At 37.3% G+C, this 11752-nt stretch overlaps 1 protein-coding gene across 5 annotated transcripts in view; it reads left to right on the top strand.

Annotated features, from left to right (window-relative positions):
- Positions 1 to 4943, top strand: part of OPTN (optineurin) — a 34646-nt gene extending 29703 nt beyond the window's left edge. For 3 of the 5 annotated variants that reach the window (XM_005606922.4, XM_023632236.2, XM_070255348.1), the window contains 2 exons: positions 138 to 220; positions 3993 to 4943. In XM_005606922.4, the coding sequence (XP_005606979.1) occupies positions 138 to 220; positions 3993 to 4120 (211 nt within the window). In that variant the 3' untranslated portion in view covers positions 4121 to 4943. The remainder of the gene's footprint in view (positions 1 to 137; positions 221 to 3992) is intronic. The other 2 variants (XR_011434024.1, XR_011434025.1) reach the window with 1 other exon arrangement.
- The last annotated feature ends 6809 nt before the right edge of the window (positions 4944 to 11752 follow it).

Raw genomic sequence — 11752 nt, 5'->3', positions numbered from 1 at the left:
GTTCTGGTTTTATGAACCTTGGCATTGTAGTTCAGCTCTTTTTTTCTCATACTTCTGTTGAATGTCTACTTAATGTTGAAATAATGTCATACTGCACAGTTTTAGAACATCACATAGAGTGTTGCTTGTAATCCCAGTAGGCAGTCCTTGATGGAAATGCAGAGCCGTCATGGGGCGAGAACAAGTGACTCTGACCAGCAGGTTTACCTTGTTGAAAGAGGTGAGTCACCTGTGATTCTAGATTTCCAGTCTTCCAGGGAATAAATATCCTATGAAGAAGATGCTTGAAGAAAAATTCTACTACATTCTATGCAATAGATTCCAAATCAAGCTACCAAAAATATAGCCCCTATCAGTTTTATTATGACTGTACCCCTATCTCCATCCATCATCTGCTGAATCCAGATCAGAGTCTTCACGCTGGCAGTTAAGGCCTGGCATAGCTAAACTTTTAAGCCTTCTCTCACTCTATTCCCATACAGATATTAGCCAACTGAACCACTCCCTGTTCCTTGAACCTGTCCTAGGCTTGTAAACCTACATGTACTTGCTTACGCAGTATCCTCCATGTAGATGCTGTTCCCTCACTCATATCCTTGTCTTTCTCCAGTCTCTTTACAGTGAATTCTTACTCCATCTTTAAAACCCATTTCAAAGACCATCTCCATGAATCCAACAGAATGTGACCTCTCCCTCTTAAATTTCCCAAGTACTTTATTCCTGTTTTAGTACTTATCGGCTATTTTATAATTATTTATGTGTTCTAAATATGTATTTAAGTACTCTATTAAATAAGCTGTCTTGGAGCTTATATCTCCACCCACTACCTGGTGTTATGCAAATAATAATGTTACCATTTATTGAGAGTTTACTATGCCTGGGTGCTGTGCTGATCACTTCATACACATTATTTCATGGGATCCTCACAAAATTCCATGAGGTCTATATTAGCACCATCTTCTGGAAGACAAGGTTAAATAATCCAGCATCACAAGGCTAGTTAGGGGCAGAACTGGACATGAAACCCAAGGTTATCGGATTCTTCACCACGACACGGTACTGCGTGTAAGAGATTGTCATTTAATTATGTACGACATCCAGACTTTAATTCCCTGAGTGAAACTGGTCATGACACTTATTACAAGTATAGTGCTGTGTTTATTACATGGTTTTAACACACTAGTAATAATGGTCTGTAATTTATAATAAATCACTGTCTCATAGTATATCACTGAAAGGGAAGTATTATCCTTCAATCTAGATATGAAAAAAAATTCAAAGGATTGAAGACTGACATAGCCAGATGAAGAATTAATAGCAATGCCACTATGAAGAATCTGGGTTTAGGATGCCATCCTAAACTTCACATGAAACTGGTTCTTTAACTTTTTTAAAAATTCTGGACCAGACTAAGTCCCTTCCATGTACCAACTGACTTTTGAAATGGAACTGTATCATAGTGTCCTCAGCAGCAAGGAAGCAATGTTAGTATTTATAGTTAACCATTAAATCTTGGGGAAATTTCCCTGAGTATCCCTTTTACCTCTCATCTCCCCCCATTCCTCCACCAAAGTTCTTTTACAGGAAAAAATAGGTTAAAGTAAATATTTGCAATAGTAGTTCAGGTTAAAAATAAACATAGTATTCATGGACATGCAGAAGTAGCAGCCTGTGGGCTTATGTAAATATTAGCCTCTGGTATTTTTTAGTATCAGCAGGTAAAGCTACTTTCTTCTCTAAAAGCTGCGTTTACCCACTTGGGCACTACCAGGCATTTTCTCTAATTCAATTTTAAATATCCTAGGAACAGCCATATAACTCATATCTAGAAGTGCCTACAAGATTGTGTTGAGTCAAAAAGGACAATCTGTTGCATCTGGGTTTCTCAGGGGAAGATTTTTCCCTTGTCATAATTACATAAGGCAAATGCCTATTTATATTAAAAAAAAAACTGCTCAAACACTCTTTGACTTACATTTACAATCTAAGTCTTTACAAAGTGCAAATTTATTTATAATTATCCTAATAAGCTTTGTTGTCTTTTAAAAAACAATATTCCAAACAGAGCTTTGTTTTTTTTAGTTTCTTAACAAAGCTGCCTGAAACAATAGCCTCTCTCAAGAAATTTCATTATCGTTGTTGTCAGCAGCCATCTAAGCATGTACTCTGGTCTAGGACTTGGCTGAGCACAAGGGAACAAGTGGGCATAAGGCAGGGTCAGATCCACGCGGGCTTATGGTCTAGTTGGAGAGACAGATGTGCACATAAAAAGATGAATTCATAATAGAAGATAACGAGTAAGTAACAGAATAACAGTGCTGAACATAAGAGGAAAGGGTGATCACTAAGGGCTAGGAAGCTGAGAAAGGCCTTGAAAAGATGTGACTTTCAGCTTGGCCTTGAGCTAGGGTTTAGCTAAGTGTGGTGTGAGAATAACAAGGCAAAGGCAGAAAGGAGTGTGATGTGGTGATCATGAAAACTGACTGCTCTTATTTACAATGAAGAGCCAGGAGGTGGAGGGGACCCAAAGGCCCCCTGATACAAGAGCCCAGTCTGAGTCTTGAAACCTAGACCAGGACCAAAAGAAAGGCACAGATGTGGGCAATAACGAAGAATTACCAGTCCCCGATAAGTGACTGGTTGTCATCTAGAGGAGGGTTTGGCAAACTGTAGCCCACAGGCCAAATCTGGCCCGTCACCTGTTGATAAAGTTTTGCTGGAACATAGCCATACCCTTTTGTTGACATACTGTGTATGGCTGTGTTCATGCTACAGTGACAGAGTTGAGTCGCTGTGAGAGAAATGATATGACCTGCAAAGCAGAAAATATTTACTTTCTGGCCCCTTTACAGAGAAAGTTTATTGACCTCTGCTCTAAAACAATGAGACCAGTAGAAAGTTCCCGCCTTCAGAAATCAAGCCTTGTGATCAATATTTCTATTCAAAAGTGCTTCTGAAATATGCCAAACACAGACTATCTTACATGTTATTCAATTCAAATAATCTGCTCGGAAGCAAATAACTGTGTTAAAGGTTACCTCCTCCTATCATCCTCCAAAAACAAACATTTTGGGGGCTAAGTCAAAGTCTAGAGACCTGCGCTGAGACTTTAGAAATCAAAATGGTTTGCATTGGTCCAGAGAGGTCAGACCAAGGGGATGTCCCGGGAACCAGAAGCCACTTCCAGCCCTGATCCCAGTTTGCACATCTGGGACCTGCCTAGAGTCAAGGCTTAGTTTGAGCATTCTTTAATTTAGATTTGAACCTCAACTCCCAAATTGGGGCAAATGACAGGACTCATTCTTCAATTCTTTCCCCTCGCTTACGTTGCCTGGATATCTCATTCATTCTTAAAACTCAAGTGGAATGAGTCTTTTCCAGAGGGCTTGTTTGCACAGAGCAGTCTGATGCAGGTGTCTTTCTCTGTCCTCCCACTGAACCACCTTGGGCATGACATAGCCGTGGCACTTGCCTCACATGCTGCCGCTGTCACTTTTCTTGCCTCATGTCCCCACCAAGTCTGTATGCCTCTCTTCCACATCACAGGGTGCTCAAAACTGTCTTTTGAGTGAACGTTAATTATTTTCTCTGCTTCTGAGAAGGTCTCCTGTTCTAGGATACCTTTCCCATGGTCTTCTCATTGTTTTCTCCACATTCTCTCCTTCTCTTTAGCTTATATCCTCATCTATCTCTTTTCTGCTCTCAACTATTCTCACTTTTACTAGAACATGTATTGTTTTATACCTAGAACTGAAACCACGCATTTTCATGTCCTGGAACCTGGAATAGAGCTTAAATCCTAAAATAATAGGGAAACAGGTACTGTTTTTGAAGATTTTCTTTCTATGCATACCAACTGCTTCAGTTAAAGACCAAAAAACCTGTATTTACTGCCCACCAAGTATTGATTACAAAGTTTGATGTTAAAATTAACCATCTATTCTCAAACATGGAAGGAATGGAATGACATTTCATTTAATGCTTATTTCCAGGAGCTGAGGATAGAAACTGGCAGCAACAGCAACAACGGAATATTCCAATTCATTCTTGCCCCAAATGTGGAGAAGTTCTGCCCGACATAGATACCTTACAGATTCATGTTATGGACTGCATCATTTAAGTGTCGATGTTTCACTTCCCCAACTGTTGGTAAATGTCAAGATTTTCTTCCTCCAAGAGTTGTACTTTTGTGTTATTTGTTTCCACTCAAATATTTTGGCTCATTGTTTGTTTTAGGAAAAAGAAAATGCGTATGTTCTAAACAGGACATTTTTTGTGGACTTCCATAAACTCACAAAATAGAATCCGTAACATACCAGTCTCCTGATCATAAATTCACTTTTTTTTTAACGTTCAGTTTATGTGAGCACGAACTGCTCATGCAGTTAATGAGCGTATGACATCATGGGACAGAATAAGAGTAGTTAGATGGAAGAAGCCTCGCTGAGAGATTTTAGGAACTTTTTAAGGAGGTAGGAAAAATGAAGTGGTCACAGGTTTAATCAAGTAAAGTGTCTTTGAAGTATTTTTAAAATAAATTATATTGTTATTTTTCTTCATCCACTTAAGACACATCTGTTTGGGGTTGTGTATAAATGTGTATGTCGTAGTTTTATGGCAGCCACAGTCATTGCACCAAAGTTATGAGATGGCTCTTTCCATATAAGCACTGTAAGCTTGTACTTGATCATCCAGACAAGTGCAGAAATACTGGCACACATGACGTAGAGACGTCAGGTTTGCTGGATTTCATATAACCATCACAGTGTAAAGAAGTTATCTTCATTCTTTCATTGTGCTGCAGGTATATGGGCCTATACGGTAGACAGTTGATTAACTGCTAAAAGGAACAGCTGTCTATTAATTTTCTTCCTGGATCAGGCTATGTATTCATAATCACAAAATAGTTACTGCAAAATAAAATTTTGCTTATGACTCTTTCATATTGTTCATATGTGATTGGCTAATTTCATAGGATGCATTTTCTGTATTCAGTTTTATATAAGCTTAATACTCAGATCTGTTGTGTTAATTCTATGAATATGAGCAAAACCCTTTACTGGAGACCAGTATATGTTGTTTGAATTAGAAGTTGTTCTTGCTAAGGAGGTGAAAAGATAAGGATTTGCCATATTTGGTAAACCTACAGTTTATCGAGATTGGCTAATACATTTTTTATGGCCAGCCATACAAGTAAACAATGTCCTTATGCATATATATATGCATATATAAATTTAATATATATATATTAAAACAGGAATCAAAATAGTTAATTATATCTTCATGCCAAGAGAAGACACTATACAAATTCAATAGTAATTTAAAGATTCCCCCACCTCACCTGAGAGAGAATGTTTGTTAAAGACATTTCTAAAATAGCTGTACAAATCTTACTTTTAATTTCTTGTTTATGGTTTCTAGTTTAAATTTTTTCCCTTACTATTTTATACTGGAGAAAATAGATTCCTGTAGTATCCTAAGTAGAAAGCAAGCCAAATGGTTTCATATTTAGGTTATGGGAATATCCTTTTCTTAGTTCAAGTAAAATTGTTAAGCTGATCTCAACTCTGACGTAGCAGTGTGAATGGGCTTAGGAAGCCTGGACCACATCGCTGTCTTGATGACTGGAAGAGCTGCAAATGCAGGCAAGTTCATGTGGTTGGTGTAAATTAAGGCCGTTGTTTTGAGGAAATCAAACAGTCTGGTAAACAACTTTTAAACTCTGTGCATGTCTTATCTAATTAATTTAGTCTGATATCTCTTCAAAGGCCTTGTTCCGTGTCACCAGTTAACTACAACATAGAGGAGTTTTAGCCCCTCTTCTAGGGCCTGCCATACTATATTCTTGAAGTTTTGTTAAATGGGAGCAATAGAAAGATGGGAACTGGGAAGAAATATAACTGAGCCACTGAAAATTTCACAGCTAAGTAATTTTATAATGGTAAGTCTTCAAATATTATATTTAAAAATAATTTTGATTTGGTCCAGCATATAAGGATCTTGGAAGTCATCCCTCCCATCCTTGTAACAAGACAAATGCTGAACAAACATAAAATCATCAACTCCTTTTAAATCCCACAGAGAATTGAGGTCACAGGGCAAACTACCATCCCAAAATTGCAGAGACAGACAGGCAGACACAGGGAGTCACAGATTACTGGATCAGAGCCTCAGGAGCAGAAACCATGGCAGGAGCCAGTACCTGAGTTGGAAAACTTAACCTGTAATTGAAGACTTGCTAAAGGCTCAGTGTGGACAAGCTTGAGAATTAAAAACTGCAGGGGGAGCACAATCTTAAGAGGACCCCCACACTTTTGTGAGTTTTATCTCCAGGAGCCCTACTAGATTCTCACAGTAAAGACTGGAGAACAATCCTCCCATGCTTCCATAAGGGCGAGGGGGGGAGCAGCCATTTTGAAATATACCAGAACATTCTGTTCTTCTTAACAAGTCCTGCCCTCAAGGGAGACTGTTTTACCAGGGCCTAACCTGCTGGAACATTATCAGAACCCAACTGACCTGGGGAAAGGAAATACCCAACTCCAGCCCCCTCAAGCTTTATTCTTCTCACCCAAGGAGGAGGAAAAAAATCCTGAGAAGCACTTTTAAAGGTTCCAGCCCAGGGGCGCAGGCTCACTAAAAGACTGAGGCCTTATCATAGGACCTGAAAACGCTTCCCCTCCTCACTATACCTTACCACCACATCAGTGGGCTCCTGTATAAACTGGGATTACAATGGAAGGAACTGCATATCTCAGACTTTATTTAAGAAGAAGTCTGTAGGGAAACCCAAAGATAAGAGAGGAGGAAAGAACGAGAACACCAGAGGAAATTTTAGCCTCTGACACCTACAGCTACAGCAAACAGTAAATGTAGTCCAATCTGTAGCCAGGTAAACACAAAACCTCACACTAAAGGCCTATTTACCTGAGTTCCTTTTACTTAGTACACCATGTCCAGTTTTCAACAAAAAATTATGAGGCATACTAAAAGACAAAAACACAGTTTTAAAAGACAGAAATATCAGAACCAGACACAGATATGATGGATGTAAGACTGGGACTTTAAAACAACTATGGTTAATACCCTAAGGGCTCTAATGGAAAAAGGTGACCATGCAGGAACACAGGGGTAATATAAGCAGAGAGATGGAAACTCTAAGAAAGAATCAAAAGGAAATATTCAAAATCAAAAACACTGAAACAGAAGTGAAGAATGCCTTTGACAGGCTCATCAGTAGACTGGACGTGGCTGAGGAAGTCATCAGTGAGCTTGAAGAAATATCAGTAGAAACTTCCAAAATCGAAATGCAAAGAGAAAGAATGAAAAAGAACAGAATATCCAAGAACTCTGGAACAATTACAAAAAGTGTAACATGTGCAATGAGAATGTGAGAAGGAAAAGAAAGACAGATGGGGACAGAGGAATTTTTGAAGTAATCATGGCTGAGAAGTTTTAAAAATTAATTTTGGACACCAAACCACAGATCCAGGAAGCTGACAGAACTACAAACAAGATAAATACTAAAACATCTTCACATAGGTATATCATATTCAAACTGCAGAAAATCAAAAGCAAAGAGAAAATATTGAAAGAAGCAGAGGGGAAAAAGACCTTACCTGTAGAGGAGCAAAGATAAGCAATATATTTGGCATCTCTTCAGAAACCATGCAAGCAAGAAGAAAAGAGTGAAATATTTAAACTGTTGAGAGAGAGAAAAACCATCAACCGAGAATTCTGTGTCCATGGAAATTATCTTTCAAAAGTGAAGGAAAAATAGACTTTCTCAAATAAACAAAAATTAATGGAATTTGTTGCCAGCAGACCTGCCTTACAGAAATGTTAAAAGAAGTTCTTCAGAGAGAAGGAAAATAATATAGGTCAGAAACTCAAAGAAAGTAAGAGGACTGGAGAAAGAATGAATGAAGATAAAGTCTTATTTTTCTTGTTTTTACTTGATCTAATAGATAAGAGTTTGTTCAAAATAATAATAGCCACAATGTCTTTGGTGATTATAGCTAAACGACAAATGGAATAAGGAGGGAGGAATTGGGAATACTCTGTTACAAGGTATCTGCACTACCTGTAAAGCTGTGCAGTGTTCTTAGAAAGTGAACTTGGATTAGTTGTCAGTGTGAATTGCAAACTTCAGGGCAACTACTAAAAAAAAATGTTAAAAAAAAGTACAATTGATATGCTAAGAGAAGAGAGAAAATGGAATAATATAAAATGTTCGATTAAAACCAGAGAAGCCAGAAATACAGTGGAAGGCAATAAAAGAAACAAAGAACAAGGGCAACGAATAGAAAACAGTAACAAATATGGTAGATGTTAATCCAGTTACATCAGTAGTCACTTTAAACATCATTGATCTAAATATACCAACTAAAAGACAGAAATTGTCAGAATGGATAAAAAAACAAGACCACCTATGTGCTGTCCACAAGAAACCCACTTGAAATATAGAGACATATATAGATTAAAAGTAAAGAGATGGAGGAAGATAGCATGCTAAGACTAATGAAAATAAATCTGGAGTAGCTATATTAATTTCAGACAAAGAAGACTTCAGAGCAAGGAAAATTGTCAGAGATAAAGAAGGATATTACAAAATGAAAAAGGGGTCAATTCTCCAAGAAGACAAAATATCTTTAATGTATATGCACCTAACAACAGAGCATCAAAATACATAAGACAAAAACTGATAGAACTGCAAGCAAAAAGAGAGGATTCCACTAGTATAGCTGAAGACTTCAAAACTCCTCTATCAGTAATTAATAGACCCAATAGGCAAAAAATCAGTAAGGGCATAGTTGAACTGAACAGCACAATCAACCAACTAGATCTAATTCACATTTGTAGAATATTTCATATTCTACACACAGCAGAATGCACATTCTTCTCAAGCTCATACAGAACATACACCAACACAGACCACATTCTGAGCCACAAAACACAGCTTAACAAAAGTGAAACAATAGGAATCATGCACTGATTCCACAGAAAGATACGTGGAAACCCTCAGCACACTGGGAAATTAAACAACAGACTTGTAAATAATGGGTTAAAGAAGAAGTCTCAAGAAAAATTTTAAAATATTTTAAACAAATGAAAGAATAACTTATCAAGATTTCTGGGATGAAGTGAAAGCAGTGCCTAGCAGGAAGTGTATAGCATGGAATACATATATAGAAAAGAAGAAAGATCTAAAACCAATGATCTAAGCTTTCACTTTAAGAAACTAGAAAAAGAATGGCAAGTTAAACACAAAATAAGCAGGAGAAGAGAAATAATAAAAATTAGAGCAGAAATCAATTAAATCAAAACCAGGAAACCAATAGAGAAAATCAGTGAAACCAAAAGCAGGTTCTTTGAAATGGTCAATAAAATTGATAAACCCCTAGCCAGGTTAGCTAAGAAAACAGAAGACAAATTATTAATATCAGTATACCAGCAATGAACAACTGGAACTTGAAATTAAAAAACAATAACATTTACATTAGCACCAAAACATGAAATAGGTATAAATCTAATAAAATATGTATAAGATCTGATGAAAGAAATCAAATAACTAAATAAATGGAGAGACAGTCCATGTTTATGTATAGGCTCAATATTGTCAAGATGTCAGTTCTTCCCAAACTGACCTATAGATTCAATGCAATCCCAATCAAAATCCCAACAAGTTAGGGGCCAGCCTTGTGGTGTACTGGTTAAGTTTGTTTGCTCCACTTTGGCGGCCCAGAGGTTGCCGGTTTGGATCCCAGGCAGGGACCTATGCACTGCTTAGCAGGCCATGCTGTGGCAGGCGTCCCACACATAAAGTAGAGGAAGATGGGCTCAGGGCCAATCTTCTTCAGCAAAAAGAGGAGGATTGGCAGCAGATGTTAGCTCAGGGCTAATCTCCCTCAAAAAAAAAAAAAAAATCAAGTTATTTTGAGGCTATCAACAAACTGATTCTAAAGTATGTATAGAGAGGCAAAAGACCCAGAATAGCCAGCACATTATTGCAGGAGAAGAACAAAGCTGGAGGACACTATCCAACTTCAAGACTTACTATAAAGCTACAGTAAACAAACAGCATGGTATTGGCAAAAGAATAGACAAATATATATCAGCGGAACAGAACAGAGAGCCCAGAAATACCGAGATAGTCAACTGGTCTTTGACAAAAGAGCCAAAGCAATTCAATGGAGAAAGGGTAGTGTTTTTAACAAATGATGCTGGCACAATTCGACATCTGCATGCAAAAAAATGAGTCTAGGGCCAACCCCAGTGGCCTAGTGGTTAAGTTCAGCAAACTACGCTTCTGTGGCCCTGGGTTTGGTTCCTGGGTGTGGACCTACACCACTCTGTTAGTGCCCATGCTGTGCTAGAAGTCCACATACTAAAATATAGAGGAAGATTGGCACAGATGTTAGCTCAGAGCAAATCTTCCTCAGCAAAAAAAAAAAAAAAAAAAAAAGAATTTAGACACTGACCTTACACCTTTCACAAAAACTAACTCAAGCCACAGACTGGGAATAAATCTTTACAAATCACATATCTGATAAAGGACTGGTATCCAAAATAAACAAAGAACTCTTTAAAGATAAGAAAATAATCCAATTTAAAAATGGGCAAAAGATAACAAGTACCTCACCAAAGAAGATGTACAAATGGCAAATAAGCACATGAAAAGATGTTCAACATCATATGTCATTAAGGAATTGCAAATTAAAACAAGATACCACCACATGCTTATTAGAATGGCTAAAATGCAAAACAATAAGAACACCAAATGCTAGTGAGGATGTGAACAACAGGAACTCTCATTCATTGTTGATGGAAGTGCAGAATGGTACTTTGGAAGACAGTTTGGTGGTTTCTTGCAAAACTAAGTGTACAGTCCTTGGCATTTATCCAAATGAATCGAAAACTTATATATACAGAAAACCTGCACACTAATGTTTATAATAGCTTTATTTATAATTGTGAAAATGTGGAAGCAACCAAGATATCCTTCAATAGGCAAATGGATAAACAAGTTGTGGTACATCCATATAATGGAATAATATTCAGTGCTGAAAAGGAATGAGCTCTCAAATCACGAAAAGATATGGAAGAACCTTACGTGCGTATTACCAAGTGAAAGAAGATAACCTGAAAAGGCTACATGATGTATGATTCAAACTGTATGACACTCTGGAAAAGGCAAAATTATGCAGATAATAAAAAAGATTGGTGGTTGCCAGGAGCTAGGTAGAGGGAGAAATGATGAATGGGTAAGAGCACAGAGGATTTTTAGGGCAGTGAAACTATTCTGCATGATACTGTTATGGTGGATACATTTGTCAAAGCCCATTGAATGTATAACATAAGGAGTGAACCCTAATGAAAACTATAGACATTAGTTAATGTATCAATACTGGATCATCAATTGTAACAAATGCAAGATGTTAATAACAGGGGAATTGTGTGTGGAAGGGGCTGTATGGGAACTCTCTGTGCTTTCCACTCAATTTTTCTATAGTTCTAAAACTGCTCTAAAAAATAAAGTCTATTATTTTCTAAAAAATGAAAAAAAATTTGGACTATAACATTATTTACCATGAACACAAGTAAAATGCATTGTGTGCATCAGAAAATCAAGATTGTTGTGAAGGTTGGCTAAGATTTCCATTTGACCCATAATGAAAAGGCTAACTTGGAATTGTTTTTAATGATTATCAAATTTATTATGCCATCATTAATTTAGTGGAGAAAAGCTGAT

Source organism: Equus caballus, chromosome 29 (assembly GCF_041296265.1).
Source record: "Equus caballus isolate H_3958 breed thoroughbred chromosome 29, TB-T2T, whole genome shotgun sequence".
Taxonomy (NCBI): domain Eukaryota; kingdom Metazoa; phylum Chordata; class Mammalia; order Perissodactyla; family Equidae; genus Equus; species Equus caballus.
Note: the sequence above shows the minus strand (reverse complement) of the source record. Positions and strands in the feature narration are given on the sequence as shown.